The following is a 19,262-nucleotide window of genomic DNA, read 5'->3' on the forward strand; positions in this document are numbered from 1 at the left end:
AAAAATTTACACCCCCCCAAAAAGTCCTTCCTTCCTCCATCCCTCCATTCATTTCATTCTTCCTTCCTTCCTTGTTCCATTCATTTCTTCTTCCTTCCTTCCTTCCTTCTTTCTTTCCTTCCTTCCTCTCCTTTTCTCTCTCTCTTGCTTTCTTTTTCTCACTCACTCTCTTTCTCTCTCTCTCTCGCTTTCTTTCTATCTCTTGCTCTCTCTCTCTCTTTCTCACTATCTCTTGCTATCTCTCTTCCTCCAACCCTCCCTTTCTCTCTCCCTCTCTTTCTCCCCCTTCCTTCCCTCTCTTCTTCCTTCCTCTCCACTTCTCTTTCCCTCCCTCTTTTTTCCTACTCTTTCCCTTTTCTTTCTTTCTCCCCACTTCTCTCTCTGTCTTTTCCCTCCTTCACCCTCCCTCTTCTCTCCCCACGGAGAACTCGCCTGACAAGCCTCTACACACATACCCGACCCCGGACTCACATTCAATCTCCATTCAGAAAACGGGAGCTGGCAACTCAAAGAGGAGGAGGAGGAGAGTGTGTGCATGTATGTGTGTGTGTTGTGCCCGGCTCAGCTTTGGGCAGGCCTTCCTTACCTCAGGTGAGATGAGATCGAGGGGGACATTCTCGCCGCTGTCACTCCGGCTTCAGATACGGAGGTGCCTCAGCGAGCGGGCACAGAGACTCACCACCTCCTCTGGGCGCAATCCCCACCTTGGCGGGAGGCGCCAGCGATAGACACAGGCGGTGGGGAAGGAGAGGGAGCCACTTTGAAGTTCACGATGGAGTGCTCAGCCTCCCCATCCCCCCAGGTGCATGGCAGGCTGGCAGTGGAATGGGGAGTTCTGCCGCATAGGCGCGTGCGAACCTTCACTGGTGCAAGACTTCCCCGCACTTTCCTTGTCGCTCCCCACCCCAACTCCGATGCCCAACTCCCCAGTGCGGCCTTGGAAAAGACTGCACGGGGGGTTGTTTTTGTGTGCGTGGCAGCACGCCTTACAGGGGACATTGGCGTGGTCCCTGGACACAGCCGGAGAAGCCGGGCGGGGCTCAGAGCCCACGGGGTAGTTACTCCAGGATGACAGACTCACCTGCGGGCCGGATAAATGGCCTCAGCAGGCCGCATGCAGCCCCCGGGCCGTAGTTTGGGGACTGCTGAGCTAGATAAAGAGTCAGCAACAGAGCGTCCCAATGCTTTAAATAAAATCCAAACTTCCACAATTAAACTATTTTATATGGCCAAAATTGTATATTAGAAGAGAATAACATGAAATTTGGTAATCTAATTTCAACCATTATTTTAAAAAGTAGTTGACTCAAATTAAGTTTAGAATAAATTTTTATTTTTAATCTAATAAACACTTTCATATAAATGTACATTTCCTGAACAGTGCATGAAGTGAGGTTTTCCCATCTTCTCTTACTCTGTGAATAATGCCCATTCCAAACCTGCTGTCATTCAGAAAACAGTTTCTATAACCTCAGATAGTACAGCAAAATTCTGTGTGTGCTAATTTGAATCCAGTGGCTGGAAAACCACTAAGGCCTTTTGGGGATAAAATAATTTCTCAACCAAATCCATTGAAAATACTATTAATACTAATTTGCAATACATATGTGACGTGTGTGTGTATGTGTGTTTATGCATATACTGTACTGTATCTGTTCGTGCTGGTAAATGTAAATAAGCATGTTTGTTGTAAAGAATAGAAGTTAGTTCCCCCCTTCTAGTGCCAATGCATTCTATGAAATATGTGCAAATAATTTAAATAAAGCTTCAGTATGAGTTAAAAGCATACAAGGGATTTTATTTCCAAAAAATAAAGAGAACTTGCTTACATTCTTCTCATTCTCATGCTTACATTTGTGCTTCAAAACTGGTGGGAAACACAATTAGGTAAGTAAAAGAAAAGTTCAGGAAAGGGTTGGCTGAAAGATGATACAACTCTTAGAAAAATAAATGCAGAAGATTGTGAATGGTCAAAATTGGAGGGCTCAAGGAGATAGAATTACAACCTTACTTTCTAAAACTGTCAAAGGCATCCAGGTGCACAGGTGAGGGAGGAGAATATGCTTAGGCCTAAGTGATTTTGAAAAGGAGAATGGGAAAATAACCCTTTTGCTACCCTCATTGAAGCAAACTGCCTCTTCCCTGCAGGGATTCCAGAAATATCTGCAGAGATGGGGAGGGAAGAATTATGGCAGAGTCATCATTTGATTAAATGTCCCTGGCAATAGGCTAAATGAAGGATCAAACTTGGTGTCAGGTGCATTTCTAGGCTCAGTCATCCCATTCATCATCATCATCTTCATCCCCATTGTCTTCATCTTCATCTATGAATACAGAAGAACAGACAAATACAGTAGAGCAGGGACCCAAAGCCTATTAGCATTTCAAGAATGTCAGTACAACAGCTTCTCAGAGCTATATATGGATGTGCACATACAGATGTGCACCACAGTGCCTTCCACCCCCTGTCCTAATGTTTCTCTCTTACTAGTATATATATAAATATAGTATTATTATACAGTATCTTTGTATACCACCAATACATACTTGATAAAATAAACAAAATAAAATAAATCTTGATCCCCAGGTCTTTTGATCCAACACCAGGGCAACACAGCTTGACCTGAAGTTGAACTTCTCACAGAATGGCATTGGACCCTCCTCAAAGTTTTGCTTTGTTTTTATAGTTCCAAATGATCACAAAGCTCTGAACTTTTGGAAGCTTGAGAAACCATATGTAACTGTATGAGCCTGAAAGTAAAAAATATCATTTACACAAGACTCACCTGAAGAGTGAATGACTTTGCTCCTCTTTTGCATCACATGCATAAGAGCCCCTACCAGGCCTTCAGAACTCTGCGTGGAAGGTGAAGAGTCCACAACATCCGGTGTCTAAGTGCATGAAACATATATACCGGTACATATATTTGTAAGTTTGTGTAAGTATTTATTACTTTTTATCCTGCATTTATTATTGTTTGCAAATAACTCAAGGTAGTGAACATAACTAATATTCCTTACCCCTTTTTTCCCACAAGAACCATTAAGATTAGACCAGTTTTTATTTTGGTTTGCTAGTTTCTTGAAGATATACAACAACCAACCTTTAGATATAATTTTAATGCTGATTTTGGTTTAGTTTATGTTATTGTTTTCTATCCTGTAATTTTACCCCATTTGTAAGCTGCCCCAAGGGTCAAAATGACTAGAAAATTGTGCTATAAATGAATATAATAAAAAAGTAGTAAATAAATAAAATGTAAAAGAAGACCATCTCACCTTGTTGAGCTGTATTCCTTGGCGTATCTGGTCCAACAGCGCACCACGCCCTGAAGAGCTAGCAGGCGGTTGGGGCCCCGGTGACCCAAGCCCTCCGGAAGGAGGAGGAGGAGGAGGGGGACATGGGCCAGAAACCTGGAATGAAGGAGGGGGTGGTGGTGGCAGAGGGGGTGGAGGTGGGCCTGACCCAAATGGGGGTGGGGGAGGAGGATGTGACCCAGAACGTGAAGCAGGTGGAGGTGGTCCCCACTGGGGGCAAGGAGGTTGCCTAGAAGATTGTGGTGGAGAGGGGACATCTCCCCTATTTGATATCATAGGAGCACCTGGGAGAGGTGGTAAAGGACCACTGCGGCCTGGCCCGCTAGTTGGGGGATGAGGGCTTGCACGATGTGGGGGTGGGGGCGGGGGATGACTTGGACCTGTGAGGAAAAAAATGAACATTAAAACTCATGATACTGGAGTGTTAAATCACACAGTGATCAGCAAGAGCAACAAATGTTCTGTACAAAATGATTGGTTGCACCATGCACCAAGTTTGAGCACTATTAGGTACAAACTTCATCAGACATGTAACCGGCTTTCTTAAGGTATTTCTAGACAAAGTAAAAAATGATAAATTCCAAATACCAAGGAAACACAAAAAAGTACAGATTGTGACCATTCTACAGAAATATTTCCACACTGAATTAAGAAATCTGCATGGTTGCATTCATCTGGATGCCAATATCAATCTCAAAAGCATCTTTACCTTTAAACTACCATTCACAGCTGACTACGCTAGGTGGATCATTGGTGTAACTTCTATAAAGTGAATTCAAATATAAATGTAAATGTAAAATAACATGCTTCAAATGCATAAAATATAATGCATATAGAATTTGATTCTATTCCATATGTCATTACTATTTTTAACTCTGGGAGCTGCCCAGATTAAGAGGTGGGGGGGCTATATGTGTGTGTATATATATATATATATATATATATATATATATATATATATTTGTTTTCGTAAATTTTCACGGGTATATGTATGTAGATTGTTCTGAGTTCGGGTTTTGCCCTGTGTAATATTTTGCATGTTTATGCGACGTTTCGGTGAAATCACATTCACCATCATCAGGCTGAAGTTTCCAAGCTTCGTGCACGAAGCATTTTTAATACTCTGACGAAGTTAGCAGCACGCTAACGAAAGCTAAGTGGTTTTATTAAAGTTTCTATGTTCCGGTGATCGAGATGGCTGCTGCCTCATCATTCACATATATATATATATATATAATAAATAAATAAATAAATTGCTATCTTAAAGTATCACAGGATTCCTTTCCATTTTTACCATAGGTACTATAATTACTCTTCCTTAAATCAATCAATGCATCCAAGCCTAGACCAGTTACCTAGATATGCACATCTTTCAGTAGGTAGCATAACTAATAAATACCAGAGTATGGAATTTAAAAAAAATCAAATAAAAAGGATCAAAGTCACCTGGGAGTCAGATTTTTCCTCCTCCAGCAACTCACCTTGTCGTCTCAGCTCTTCCTTGACAGCTTCCAATCCTCCTTGACCTTCGATGAAATCATAGATAATCTTTGAAGTCTTGGCATCAGTCAACTGAGCATCACTGATTCCCGCCTTAGAGAACAATGACTTCAAATCAGGGTCCAAACTGTTCAACTGAAATAAAAAATATGTCAACATATATTCGTGGGGTTGATAGTTTAATAACAGCCTTTTTAAGCTAGTAAATATGATCCAGGACAGGCCTATAATATTACAGTTTTGTGTATGGAATTACATTGCAAGAAGGAATAAGGCAATCCCAATCCAAAAATTGAGCCCCTATTACTACCTCAAACCAAATGGTTCTAAAGCCTGAGCCATATTTAGCATATACACACACACATATATATACATACATACATACATACATACATACATACATACATACATACATACATACATACATAGTTTGCAACAGTGCCTCCCCCTATATCACCACTCCCAATATACATATAAAAACTGCCATGCAGAGTTTATGTCATTTGTTTCTTTTTTGTTGGGGGTGGGGCAGGTGAAATATAATTCCTGCAAGGAAAATAATAAATGGCTCATAGAAGGGAAAAAGCAACATGGAAGGTAGCTGAGGGAAAAGGAAGGAATTATTTCCTTCTTTCTTCCCTTGTTTCAGCTTTTGTCCCAGCATCCAAATGAGGCCAAAGAAATGAAGACCACCAGCTGTACTAAAAACTACTTAGTAGACCAGTGATGGGGAGCCTTTTTTCCCTCAGATGCCAAAAGAGCGTGTGCGCATGCTATCACACTTGCGGGCGTGCCCACACCCATAATTCAATGTCTGGGGAGGACGAAAACAGCTTCTCCTGGCCCCCGCAGGCCTTTGGAGGCCGGAAATGGCCTGTTTCCCAACTTCTGGTGGGCCCAGTAGCCTCGTGTTTCGCCCTCCCCAGGCTCCAAAAGGCTTCCCTGGAGCTGGGGAAGTGCAAAAACGCCCTCCCCCACCCCCTGGAGGCTCTCTGGAAGCCAAAGACGCCCTCCAGAGCCTCTGTGCAAGCCAAAAATTAGCTGGCCGGCACACACATGGACGTTGGAGCTGAGCTAGGGCAATGGCTTGCGTGCCAGCAGATACAGCTCCTTGTGTCACCTGTGGCACTCGTGTCATAGGTTCACCATCACTGTAATAGACCTAAAGAGACCAAGGGAAATTCCTTATTATTAAAGAAATCTCTGGTTCACACTTGCCCTACTGAACTGAATATTTAGGAGAGCAGGTCCTCCTGTTAAGTTGTAAACCAGTTTTACTTTGTCTATTATTATTATTTTTTTGCATCAATCTATCATGATTGCACAGCAATTGGATCCAATGAAACCTTCCAATTGAATGTACATGCAAAAACTAAGAGAGAGTGCTTCATGACTACCACTCATGCAAATGGACAATTAACCCATAAAACAATTGCACTGCAATAGCTCAAAATTTTAATTTCACACACGAGAGACCTCGGAAAACTATATTCTTTCTAATTGAACTGCCAAGGCTACGTACATCAAACCCACTCCCAGGATCCCATCCGATGTGCTGGATGTGCCTGAAAAGGAATCACAGAAGACATCCAATTAGGTGAAAACCATCACTCTTGTTCCATCACAGAGCGGGATGTGATGCCATGGCCCGTGGAATGATTGGCAGAAAAGAGACACTTAGTTGGCCATAGAAACTTGGAGGCAAAATAATTTTGCCTTCAGTGAATATGGGCAGCTGGAACTTTACCAAAGGGACTGAGAATTGAGAAATCTACAAAGCTCCGGACGGACTCACTTAAATCCACAAGGAGCACCAATGTCAGCCTTAGAAATCTTCTTTTTCCCCTTCTTCTTATCTACTGCAGTTGGGACTGGGAGACCACGATAGCGGGAAAAAGTGATGTCAGGATTCTGTATGTCAACGGTTGACAGAGACATTGGAGTGGGAGGGGAATTTGGCTGTGAGCTAGGACCTTTGGGAAACACAAGATGAGGATGAGATAATGATCAATTTCCTTGCAACCACCATCACAACTCCTGACAACTCACTAAAATCTTCCTTCCTTCCTTCCTTCCTTCCTTCCTTCCTTCCTTCCTTCCTTCCTTCCTGCCTTCCTTCCTTCCTTCCTTCCTGCCTCCCTCCCTCCCTCCCTCCCTCCCTCCCACTGACTATGCTATTGGTTGTGGAATTTAAGCAAATCTTGGAGCTCTTATGGGGAAACAAAAAAAAATTGCACATATGTTTGTAACCAATAGCATTCAAAACATGCTGAACCCTCAGACCCTTCACTTATCACCACTCTTCCTAAGGGTGGTAGAACTCCAATAACATCTGGAGATTCTTGGGTTGCCTATGCCTATTGTATCTCTTCGGGTATTTTCAAAGAGCTAAAAAGCTCTTTTGGTAGAAGTATTTTAATTAACTGTTGGTTTTTTATTTTCACATTCTATATCAATTTTTTCCCAGTCTGATATTTTCCAGCTATCCTAAATACAACACGATTCTAAGGAAAATTGTTTCACATTTTTATACTCTATCATATAAACTTTACGACAAAAAGTGTATCTTGTCTTTAGAAGTCTGCAACCCAACTTTTACCAGGATGCTTACCATTCATATCAACTCCAGAAAGTGGGGACCGTGAGAAATTGGATTTTCTGTCTATTAAAATAAAAAAAGACTGATGGTCAGTAAATAGTTCAGTGTCAACACTTCATGGCCAATTATTTGCATTGACATAGTCTTTTCTAAAACTGGACTGGCTAAGAACTTCTCATAATCAGCACTGCTGTCCATATACTCTAACCAATCTTTCTAGGATCCCACTGTAATTTCCCACTCTCTCTGCCAAAGAGAGCAAACTCTGGGTAAGTAAAACTTACTTTTAAATTGCCATTATCAAACATTATTCCTACTGAGGTTATGGACTACTCTATTCCCAGCATTTCTAGCTGATACACATTAGGAAGGAACTTAACTGTAAAAAGCAAAGAATGAAGAGATTGTGAGAAAATACAAGGGATACATACCGCCATTCACTGGAGGGGGTGGCGGCGGCAATTGTCTGTTATCTGTAAAACAGGGGAAAAAATAGAACATTTAGAGTAAAATCTTTCATGCTCTTTTTTCAAGTTTTTAGAATGATTTGGCTGCCTGAATCAAGATACAGTACAGGGTTTGTTCCCTTTAGTTTGGGAACAGTTGGATTTCCTTAGGGGGGGGGAAACAGGATACTTTTGTCACAAGACATTATCAAGGTCCTTGCTGCAAACCTGCCTAAGAGTTTGAAAATTCCATAGGAAGTCTGAGACAATATAAATACATTTTATATTGATCTGCGATGGCGCAGTGGTTAGAATGCAGTACTGCGGGCTACTTCTGCTGACTTCCGGCTGACTGCAGTTCAAATCTCACCGGCTCAAGGTTGACTCATCCTTCCATCCTTCCGAGGTGGGTAAAATGGGGACCCAGATTGATAAAGGTAATATGCTGACTCTGCAAACTGCTTAGAGAGGGCTGTGAAGTCTGTGAAGTGCTATATAAATCTAAGAGCTATTGCTATTGATATCTGCCTAGTTCTGAAAAGTCGGAATCATTTTTAGACTGAGAGAAGTCTTCACCCTCTCTAGTTCAGTGAAAAGTTCCCATCTTATTAATAAGGGGCTCAATTCATTTGTTTGATCAGGTCGGAAGCCAGGCTCTACCCCTTCATCCCACCTCCTAAATAAGCGACCGATCAGGTCCCACAGAGTGGGCCTTCTCCGGGTCCCGTCAACTAAACAATGTCGGTTGGCGGGCCCCAGGGGAAGAGCCTTCTCTGTGGCGGCACCGGCCCTCTGGAACCAACTCCCCCCGGAGATTAGAACTGCCCCTACTCTTCCTGCCTTCCGTAAACTCCTTAAAACCCACCTTTGCCGTCAGGCATGGGGGAACTGAAACATCTTCCCCTGGGCATGTTTAATTTATATATGGTATGCTTGTGTGTATGTCTGTTAGTATATGAGGTCTTTTTTAAATCTTTTAATTTTAAATTTGTTAGATTATTTATGATTTGTTTCCACGTGTTGTGAGCCGCCCCGAGTCTTCGGAGAGGGGCGGCATACAAATCTAAGTAATAAATAAATAAATAAATAAGGTGTCAGTGAAAGAGGACAATGAGCTTAAATTTGACAAGAATATCAACAATGAAGGCAGGTCAGAAGTTTTTTCTTCCTTCTTAATCCGAATGATTTGGATGATCTGAAGTTTAAGAAGAAATCATTTTAGGATTAAATATGTTATAAATCCTAACATTACGAAACAACCATATGGGTTAAAAAGTCCAAACGTTTATTTTTCTGGAGGCAAATTAAGTATATTTCTGTATAGCTATTAACCTAAATTTCAGAATAACAGAAAACAATAAATTATGGGAAAAAACAGATTGAGGCTATGAACAGCCCACATTGTATTTGCATTCCCAATAAAGGGAAGCAATTTCTTCATTGTAATTTATTTCCATGTTCTCTTCTTAACAATGCATTTGGAAAGCTCCAGGACCAAAAGTAGCTAAGCTTTCATTTTTTTAATGGAATAGTATCTAAGGATCCATTTCCCTTCTGTAAATTCTAGGCTGTGAAAAGACCAATACCCAACTGTTGTGGTTAGCTCTGGCCCAGCCCCTGCCCCAAGGACTGTGGATGTGGGGGAGACATCCACATGCTGCAGGCCTGTTTTGCCCCCGGTGGAATCTGCTGATGAAGGCTCCTCTGACCAAGAAGACATGAGTGACAGGGAGGAGGAGAGTGTGGCAGACAGCACAGAAGGAGATCAATTATCGAGCTCCTCCTTGGATTCAGAACAAGAGTTAATGATACAACCACGCATGTGGAGAGCGATGCATAGGCAACAACAACTGAGAGATTATTATCAAAGAAAATGAGGCCACCTGTGGTTGGGTGGGGCTGTGGCAATTAGTGAGGCTGCTATAAATAGCAACCTGTGGGTTTGGCCATTGTGGAGGATTATCTGATCCTTGTGTTTCCTGAAGGCTTTACTGACTTTGACCTTTTGTGTGCTGATTTTCCCCCGCTTTGAAACTAAACTAGAGCAAAGTGTGTTTCACTTTGTGAAAGAAGAAGGACTGTGAATTGCCTCACAGCTGCAAGCTAAGTATCATAGAACTGATAAGGGACTTGTACCAATTACCAGTTTGTTTGGAGACGAGTGCTCTTTGCTATACCAAAAGAGGGCTTAGGTTAAGTGAATTTTCATTATAAAGAACATTGTTTTGAATTTTCAAACGTCTGTGTGTGTCTGAAATTTGTACCTGTGAATTTTTGGGAGGAGTCTACCAGAGAGCCCGACAGAACACCCAACATAATATTTTTCCAGAAACACAACTCCTTGGTTACATTAATTTCTAGGGTGCAACCTGGTCTCTCACCAAAGTAATCTTTTGAAGGGGACAAATATTTTCTGAAGAAATGGGATCCCCCAGAGCTACGTCTCCCACCTACCCCTCTGGCTCCTCTTCTGGATCTTCTCTTCCACTATTTGTTGAAAAGATTGTGCCTCTTGCTGATCAGCAAAGTTTAGTCCCACACTGCACTCCTGCAAGCATATGCAACACAACATCTATGTGACAAGGCATCATACTGAATCACAATTCTGCAATTCCTCACTGAGACATTTCTAGGTAGGGATTATATACAAGTTTTTAAAACAGGTATGGAAAAAATTCTGTTTTAAAGCAAGCATTAAAAAGATTTAATTTTAAAACAGCTGTATAGATCTCTCTTCTTTTTGCTAAGAAATTAGTCTTTCAATATTGGGGGACAATACATGGCCCTGATTATTCAGTGGTTTGAAGACCTGATGTTATGAGTGAATTGATTATATATAGAAATTATGTATGGATGATTAGAACAAAATGTGACCATCTTTTATTGAAACTCTTAGCTAATATTTCATTTATCTATGAAACTACACACCCACAGAAACATTTTTCCTGGAAGAAGAGAAAAACCTTTATGTTTAATTATTATTACTGTTGTTCATTGCTTTCTTTTTGTCTTTCCCCCCTTTGTTCTGTTTTAACCAATCTATAAAGCTTTAACAAAATACTCTACTCAGATAATATATTTTTAAAGTATTGCCTTTGGGATTGAAAAAGGAGACTATTTTCGAAAAGCATGAATTCTTCTGTACTAGATTTTTCTCCTCCGCAGAGTCCTATATGTCAATGTGACCACATATGTCCATAGTGATTCACCCACCCATATTCAAATACTCACATCTCCCAAAAAGGAGTGGAAAAAGGTGGTGGGAGCAACATAGACCATCTGGTTGTACAACTCTTGCTCCCAGATCATCTTCTGCTGCTGCATCAAAACAAAATAACAGGCAAAGATACTTATTAATTCACAAACTGCTTTTCCCTTGGTAAGACCATGTCAAAAAGATGAAGTATCCTTCAAGTCAATCTAAACTCCAGTTTACAACCAACATGGATTCAACCCTAATTTTTTTAGTAATAATATGGAAGTGGTTTGTCATGTCTTTTCGCTTGGATTCCCCCCCCCCCCCCCCGTCCCATTTAGACTACAGTTCTGGAATTCCCTGGGGATTTCCCATTCAAATATAATCAGCACTGAGTACAAATATTTTAAATCTGAATGTATTTGTGTGAGATGTTAGTGATTACAGGCATAATTTGCAACCAACAATGATGGTTCTCTGCTGCCCTACTATTGAATGTGAAATAAGATACAAGAACGGTAATTCCATAAGGTCTTCAGATGTTTAGAGGGCTAAACATTATTAGATAAGGAGAGCTGACGGTTGTGCAGCAGGTAGAGTGCATACTGCAGGCCACTGAAGGTGACTGTAGATCTGCAAGTCAGTGGTTCAAATCTCATCACCGGCTCAAGGTTGACTCAGCCTTCCATCCTTCCAAGGTGGGTAAAATGAGGACCCAGATTGTGGGGGCAATATGCTGGCTCTGTTAAATAGTGCTATTGCTAACATGTTGTAAGCCACCCTGAGTCTAAGGAGAAGAACGGCATTAAAAAATCGAATAAATAAATAAAAATAAATAACTCAGTTTCTTTGTCTCCCAATTCGGTGGCCTGTATCTAGAAAAAATATTTCTTGCAATCCACCTCTGATGCCTGATTGATGCTATTGGGAATTGTGTTTCACTTTCAGCACTATGTAGAAGTGAGAATGAATTACGTATATCTTCTTACTAAAATACATATTTGGTGCAAAAATTAATACACACATCTGGGATATGATGAGAAAGACAGATGCATGGTTCTTGTGGGTATTACTCCAAAGGAAGCTATCCCAAAGAGATGCTCATAATTAACATTTAAAATTTCTTTCTAATTCAAGAGGTTTCAGCATTCTCGGGCAAGATCTTGAGATCTGCAAGATTTCAGTGATCTGATCCTACTGCAGATTTGATAACATGGGAAGTGTGTACTATATGAGGTTACAGCAGACACGGGTCTAAATCAAGGTATATGTGAAAGGATATTCCATTCAAATCTCTATTAAGAGAACGAGTCAAAGGAACATTTGTTTTGGTTTTTTCCCAATAGATAATAATGATCCAGAAAGCATGGCACACAGCAGGCACATAAATTAAATTATCTAGTCCTTCCCCATTATGGAGAGATGTGTTGTGTTGTACTGCATTGTGTTGCATTGCGTTGCATTGTATTAATTATTTCTAACTGCACATCTACAGTATATATACTGTACATTCATAGAACATAAAATTAGTTACCCAACAAGGTGTTACCCTTTAACTAGGTATTCCCAGAATAATTTGTCAACTGGCAAGCTGAATGAAATGTACCAGCCAAGTATGATGGCTTGTTAAGTAGTTGTTTTTGCTTCCTGCTCAGATTGGCAGAGGAAAATGCATTCTGTTGACTGTCTTAGAAATATCAGATCGATTCAATCACTTTCTAATAATCCCTACTGGATATTACTTAATGTAAATCTGAGAACTAACCCAAATATCAAGAAAACAATGCAAAAACATGGCTTTTGGTTTTCTCTTGCCTGAACAAGAATATTCTGGTTAAGAATTCTAGTAATAATATATCTGGAGAATAGATGTTGGAGAACATCATCCCAATCAATAGTGGGTTTCAAATTCTGTCACTACTGGTTCGCTACTGGGAAGACATATTTATGGTGCTTCTGCGCATGCATAGAAGCTTCTACACATGTGCAGAGATGTCCAGACGGGTGGATGGAGCCTCTCGCCGCTGCTGCTACCAGTTCACCGGGGCAAACTGGTAGCAGCCCGCCACTGATTCCAATAAATGAACAATAGATATGTATCTTTGGTCAGATTGGGGTGGAAGGAAGCATCACAATGGAGTAAAAATGTTGATACCTTGAGATCAAACAAACGGATGAAGTAAGACCGTTTAGGGACATCCTTTACGAAACACAGCACTCCAGAACTCTGCTTGGACCAGTTTCTGCTGCCCTGAGGCAAAGCCATAAAGAGTTGGACCACCGTTGTGACCATGGTCTATCAGAAGAGGGAAAGTTACAAATTAATCATCCAATTGGATTTAAAAAATGACACATACCTGGGGACACATACCTTTTCAAACAGATAAAATTGTCAATGAAATGTTAATGGGGGAAGATTATACAGTCACAAATATCATAAATTCCATATAATAGAAACTCTACAATATATAGCAACATATACTACAAGGGAATATTATTATTATTATTATTATTATTATTATTATTATTATTATTATTATTTATTAGATTTGTATGCCACTCCTCTCCGAATAATGCACAGGGAAGTTTAAATAAAGTTCAGAAAATAATTGTTCTATACCACTATTTCATAACCTTGACAACCTTAATGTTGACTTCAACTTGCAGAATTCCATAGTCAGCATGCGGATGGAGGAATGATGTAGGTTGAAATTGATGCGTCTTAAACTTATCAAGGATGAGAAAAAGTGTTTTACATCAATGGCAAGATAAGAAGCACTGGTTGATTTGGATACAAAATCCAATTCATCACACTTTAATTTTTTTTTGCTTACAGCAGGATACAAAATGAATGAATAAATGAATGAAATGGGATGTTAAGAATAGTTTCTGGAAGTGAGCGGAACCATCCAAAATATTGGATTTGGAGAAATGCTTCTTTCTTTCAGTGACCAGTTCCCATTCTTTCCATTTTGCAATGTTTGGAGAGACCCTCATTCTCCAAAAGTGCATCTATATGAGCATTAAGAAGCAAGCTTATATACTGGGAAATAAGCCAGGCTGAACTAAATGAGGCATATTTTGGAGCTCTTTAGGCAAAAAGGAACTCTACACATTCTCTCCGGATCCAAGTTATATTTCTTTTTTTGATAGTTTGGAATCAAACCAGAGGTGGACCTCACATACTGGTGCAGTCCGGTGCACTGCTCTGGTAGTGGCCCACAATTTTACCAGTCTGTGCACACTGCAATCTTTTCCCCCCTTAATTTTTAGTGATTTTTTTGGCTCTCTGACCATGCGCAGAAGAAAAATGATCCCTCTGCGCATGCACAAAAACAAAATTGTGCTAGGGGATGCGTACGCACGTACAAAACATTACTACGCGCATGCAACACACTGGTAGGAAGATAAGAGGGACTCGCCCTCTGAATCAGACAATGTTTCAGAATATTTTGGAAGCTAAAAGTAACAATGCTTTGGATCAGAAAGTAGGCTAATGGAATGATTGCACTTCGATTTAAAATGTGAGTTGAACTGTTCTAATTCCTGGCTATGGTTATTAATCCTGGTTATCTCTGTAGTGTGTTTGTGTGAGAGAGAGGGGAGGGAGGAAGGGAGGGAGGGAGAGAGAGAGGTGTGGGCTTGTGTATTTATTTATTTATTTATTTTATTTATTTATTTTGTCCAATACACAATGAGGGTTTTAGTGGGTATATATACACATAGTAAAATACATGATGAAGGTTATAGAGGAGATACTCATAGTAAAATATATCTAAGAAATAATAGAAAAGAAGGTATAGTAATAGAACATATCAATGAAAGAATAGAAGAGATATAGGAATAGAAGAAAGGTATAGGAGATATAGGAGAGCAATAGGACGGAAGGCACTCTAGTGCACTTGTACTCGCCCCTTACTGACCTCTTAGGAATCTGGATAGGTCAACCGTAGATAATCTAAGGGTAAAGTGTTGGGGGTTTGGGGATGACACTATGGAGTGCGGTAATGAGTTCCACGCTTCGACAACTCGGTTACTGAAGTCATATTTTTTAGTCAAGTTTGGAGCGGTTAATATTAAGTTTAAATCTGCTGTGTGCTCTTGTGTTGTTGTGGTTGAAGTTGAATAGTATTACATAAATAGTATGTAATACTATTTATTTATTCCTTCATATTATCTACTATTTTGATTCGGAAACTTCGAATTATAAAGCTGACAGAACAGCCAATTGAGAATGCTCAACGTACCCACAAAACTACCATTCCCAAAATACACTGCGAGGACATTGCAGCAATTAAACTGATTTTGTCATGCAGTCACGGGGTCCCGATGTGGTAAATAATTCAAAATAAAGGAAATATTATTTGACAGGTTTGTTGAGGAGGACCAAGGCTATTTCCTCCTCTGATGTCTGGCCCATTGTTTTGAACTGGTCTTTTTTTCAGCAAGACACAGGGACAGGCAGGGGGGGATATGACTTCCACCCCCCCCCCACCCCCCAGCTGAGGACTGCCAGTGTGTCATAAACTGGCCAGAGTTTTTTGCTAGGCCTTTTGAGGAAGTGGTTTTCTCTTCCCACTTCCTGCCTTGAGGCAGCATGTGTCTCTTCACATACCAAGCTGTTGTTTTCAGCATTTAAAAATAATAATTTAAAAAAGAACTTCCCTTGCTTCTGCATGGAAGTTGGCGGAGATTTAAACAACAAACAGAAAATTTCCCAAGGGTTCCACAATCTGTATCAAAAGTGTTGTCAGCTAATTTGATCGAGGGAATTGTTACTCCTACCGATTGAAGGACCACGGTGTAACTGTTCAGAATGATTAACACATTGAAATACCTAATGAGCCAGGATTGACTTTTAGGAGACGTCCTTACCAGAATGCCGTAAATGCCACAGGAGCTCTAAGGCAAATCCCTCTCTATAGAAAGCTAACCCAATCTGATCTATATCAACTTATAAAACTGTTTTTGCTTTTAACAATGGATTTGTATATTGAATATCTCCGGGACCGCCTTCTGCTGCACGAATCCCAGCGACCGGTTAAGTCCCACAGAGTTAGCCTTCTCCGGGTCCCGTCGACTAAACAATGTCGTTTGGCGGGACCCAGGAGAAGAGCCTTCTCTGCGGCGGCCCCGACCCTCTGGAACCAGCTCCCCCCAGAGATCAGAACTGCTCCCACCCTCCTTGCCTTTCGTAAAGTTCTTAAGACCCATCTCTGCCGTCAGGCATGGGGGAACTGAGACATCTCCCCCAGGCCTATACAGTTTATACATGGTATGTTTGTGTGTATGTTTGCTTTTAATAATGGGTTTTTTAGTGTTTTTTAAATTATTAGATTTGTTCTTGCATTGTCTTTGTTATTGTTGTGAGCCGCCCTGAGTCTACGGAGAGAGGCGGCATACAAATCAAATCAAATCAAATCAAATCAAATAAATAAATAAATAACTGTTGTGAGCCACTCCAAGTCCTCGGAGAGGGGAGGCATACAAATCTAATTATTATTATAACTTCAAATTATTTAATGATCCTGCTAATGCTGCTATTTTTTTTTCATTTATCCATTGAGCAACTTTCTAGTGGGAAGATAATGCTGAAAATCACACACTGGTTCACCTATAGGATCTCTAACTTCCAGGTTATTTTTCATCCTAATTCATCGATGACGTTTATTTATTGATTTGATTGGACTTCTATGTCACCCAATCCCAAAGGACTCAGGGCAGGGTAGAACAATGTAAATTACAAATAACAAGAAAAAGAAGTCAAGAAAAAAACAAGCTAAATTCTAAAATCCTAATTAAAACTCAAAAACCCCCAATTCAGCAGCATGTGTACTAACCATTCATACCAATTCATACACATGGTTAAGCTAGTGGTTGATTTAGGGCCACCAGGCCTGCCAGCATAGCCAGGTCTTCGTGGCCTTATGAAAAACCAGCAGGGTGGGGGCCTTACGGATCTTGGGGGGAGTTAATTCCATAGAGCTGGGGCAGCAACAGAGAAGGCCCTCCCCGCGATCTCACCAACCTGCATTATTTAGCTGACGGGACCTGAAGGAGGCCAACTCTGTGTGCTCTAATTGGTCTCTGGGAGATATGTGGCAGGAGACAGTCCTGTAAATAGTTCCAGCATATATATAGAAACATAGAAACATAGAACACTGACGGCAGAAAAAGACCTCATGGTCCATCTAGTCTGCCCTTATACTATTTCCTGTGTTTTATCTTAGGATGGATATATGTTTATCCCAGGCATGTTTAAATTCAGTTACTGTGGATTTACCAACCACGTCTGCTGGAAGTTTGTTCCAAGGATCTACTACTCTTTCAGTGAAATAATATTTTCTCATGTTGCTTTTGATCTTTCCCCCAACTAACTTCAGATTGTGCCCCCTTGTTCTTGTGTTCACTTTCCTATTAAAAACACTTCCCTCCTGGACCTTATTTAACCCTTTAACATATGCTGAAATAAGTTTCAATTTATATGCTGAAGTAAATTCCAGCCTATAATCACTCAGTTTCCCAGATACAAACTCATCCTTCCGTCCCATTCACGGAATAATGTACATTCTGCCATGATCTCTCCTCCCTTGAATAATAACAAGAATTACCGTGCACTTCCTGCCCAAAAGTTCGAATACTTGGTGGTTTTCAAGATCCTCAAGGAGGCAGGAAGGTACATTTTCCTGTGGCGATCGGCCTTCGGGCTTGGTCCTTCGACTCATCTCAGCCCTGTCAGGTTGTAAAGGCTCTCACAGAGTGAACTTCCGTGTTGGAAAGGCTTCTTTGAACAGGAAGCTAAGAAACCACCAGAATCACCCAGAGATAGATGGCTTCCCTGTCTTGTTTCAAAGGCCCGGCAACCCTGGAGGCTGAGAGAAACTGACGTACAAAGTGAAGCCAGAGCAGATTGGGTAGGTGAAGGATTCGGAAAACACCCATGTCTCTAAGAAACAAAAATCCCACAAAAATGAGGGATTGTAGGACGTTAGCACCTAACCCCCCTCCTAGAGAAATAAAATATTTTAGGAAATATTAATATTAATATCCCAGCGACCAATTAGGTCCCACAGAGTGGGCCTTCTCCGGGTCCCACCAACTAAACAATGTTGGTTGGCGGGCCCCAGGGGAAGAGCCTTCTCTGTGGTGGCCCCGATTCTCTGGATCCAGCTCCCCCCAGAGATTAGAACTGCCCCTACCCTCCTCGCCTTTGGCAAACTCCTTAAAACCCACCTTTGTTGTCAGGCATGGGGGAACTGAGATATCTCCCCCGAGCCTATACAATTTATGTATGGTATGCTTGTGTGTATGTTTGTTTAATAATGGGGTTTAAAAAAATATTTTATATTGTAAATTATTAGATTTGTTACAAATTGTTTTTATTGTGTTGTGAGCCGCCCCGAGTCTGCGGAGAGGGGCGGCATACAAATAAATAAATAAACAAACAAACAAACAAACAAACAAATAAATAAGGTAGAATATTATATAGATTATCCCTGGCTGAAAAACATGCTTTTAGGCAGGAAAAAGACTCACTCTTAGTAGTCCCCGCCTTTGTCAATGTGCCATTAAGAAATGGCCCAGCTCACTCATTCCTCCCACCTTTGTTAGCCTGAACCAGTCTATTCTACATAACAAAGATCTACCTCCTTCAGACAGCCATATTAGGAATTGCTCAAAGCACTTTCATTACACCATCTCCCAGCAATGCTCAACCCAACTTGAACTCCAAAACACAGCCAGTATTGGGTTGCTACCGGTACAGATAAATGTAATTTTGATTAAACTGTAGGTGGATAATCCCTAAGAAGCATTGCGGATTTTTTTCTAGGTTTATCTCTAAGATTTCATCAATCCACGTCCCAATTTTTTTCCAGAAAATCTGGGCTTTTTCACACTGCCAGCATATGTGGTAGTATGATCCGTATTCTTTTTGACATTTCCAGTAAAGGAGTGATAATTTTTTGTTGATTTTTGCTAGTTTAGCTGGCGTAATGTGCCATCTGTAGAACATTTTGATAAAATTTTCTTTATAGGACGTTGCCAAAGTTAATCTGTAGTTCCTACTCCATAGCAGTTGCCATTCTTCCAAAAATAAACTTCCTCTTCCAAACAATTCCTATCTATTTAACGCAAGATTTCTTCAAAAAAATAAAAAACTTAACAAACAAATTTACTTGGCAAAATAAACGTCCCAGGATAC

The 19,262-nt window shown here is 40.6% G+C and overlaps 2 protein-coding genes across 2 annotated transcripts in view; one reads left to right on the top strand and one right to left on the bottom strand.

Annotated features, from left to right (window-relative positions):
- Positions 1-19,262, top strand: part of PORCN (porcupine O-acyltransferase) — a 298,654-nt gene that overhangs the window by 120,718 nt on the left and 158,674 nt on the right. The gene's annotated exons all lie outside the window — the stretch shown is intronic.
- On the bottom strand, positions 1,312-17,820 carry WAS (WASP actin nucleation promoting factor). The gene is made up of 12 exons (XM_070736117.1): positions 17,671-17,820; positions 13,215-13,355; positions 11,095-11,181; positions 10,318-10,411; positions 7,849-7,890; positions 7,430-7,480; positions 6,614-6,791; positions 6,341-6,383; positions 4,800-4,953; positions 3,280-3,698; positions 2,787-2,892; positions 1,312-2,324 (listed from the first exon to the last, which is right to left on the bottom strand). The coding sequence occupies exons 1-12, from the start codon at positions 17,782-17,784 to the stop codon at positions 2,272-2,274; spliced, it is 1,482 nt and encodes a 493-aa protein (XP_070592218.1). The 5' UTR covers positions 17,785-17,820; the 3' UTR covers positions 1,312-2,271.

This window comes from Erythrolamprus reginae, chromosome 2 (assembly GCF_031021105.1).
Source record: "Erythrolamprus reginae isolate rEryReg1 chromosome 2, rEryReg1.hap1, whole genome shotgun sequence".
Taxonomy (NCBI): Eukaryota; Metazoa; Chordata; class Lepidosauria; order Squamata; family Dipsadidae; genus Erythrolamprus; species Erythrolamprus reginae.

Coding starts and splice junctions, on each gene's coding strand:
- WAS (XM_070736117.1), bottom strand. CDS start 17,784: ATGAGTCGAAGGACCAAGCCCGAAGGCCGATCGCCACAGGAAAATGTA. Junction 6,384..6,613: donor GGTGCTCCTTGTGGATTTAA/GTGAGTCCGTCC, acceptor ATTCCTTTTCAG/GCACATCCAGCACATCGGAT. Junction 4,954..6,340: donor ATCCTGGGAGTGGGTTTGAT/GTACGTAGCCTT, acceptor TTTTTATTTCAG/TTGAACAGTTTGGACCCTGA.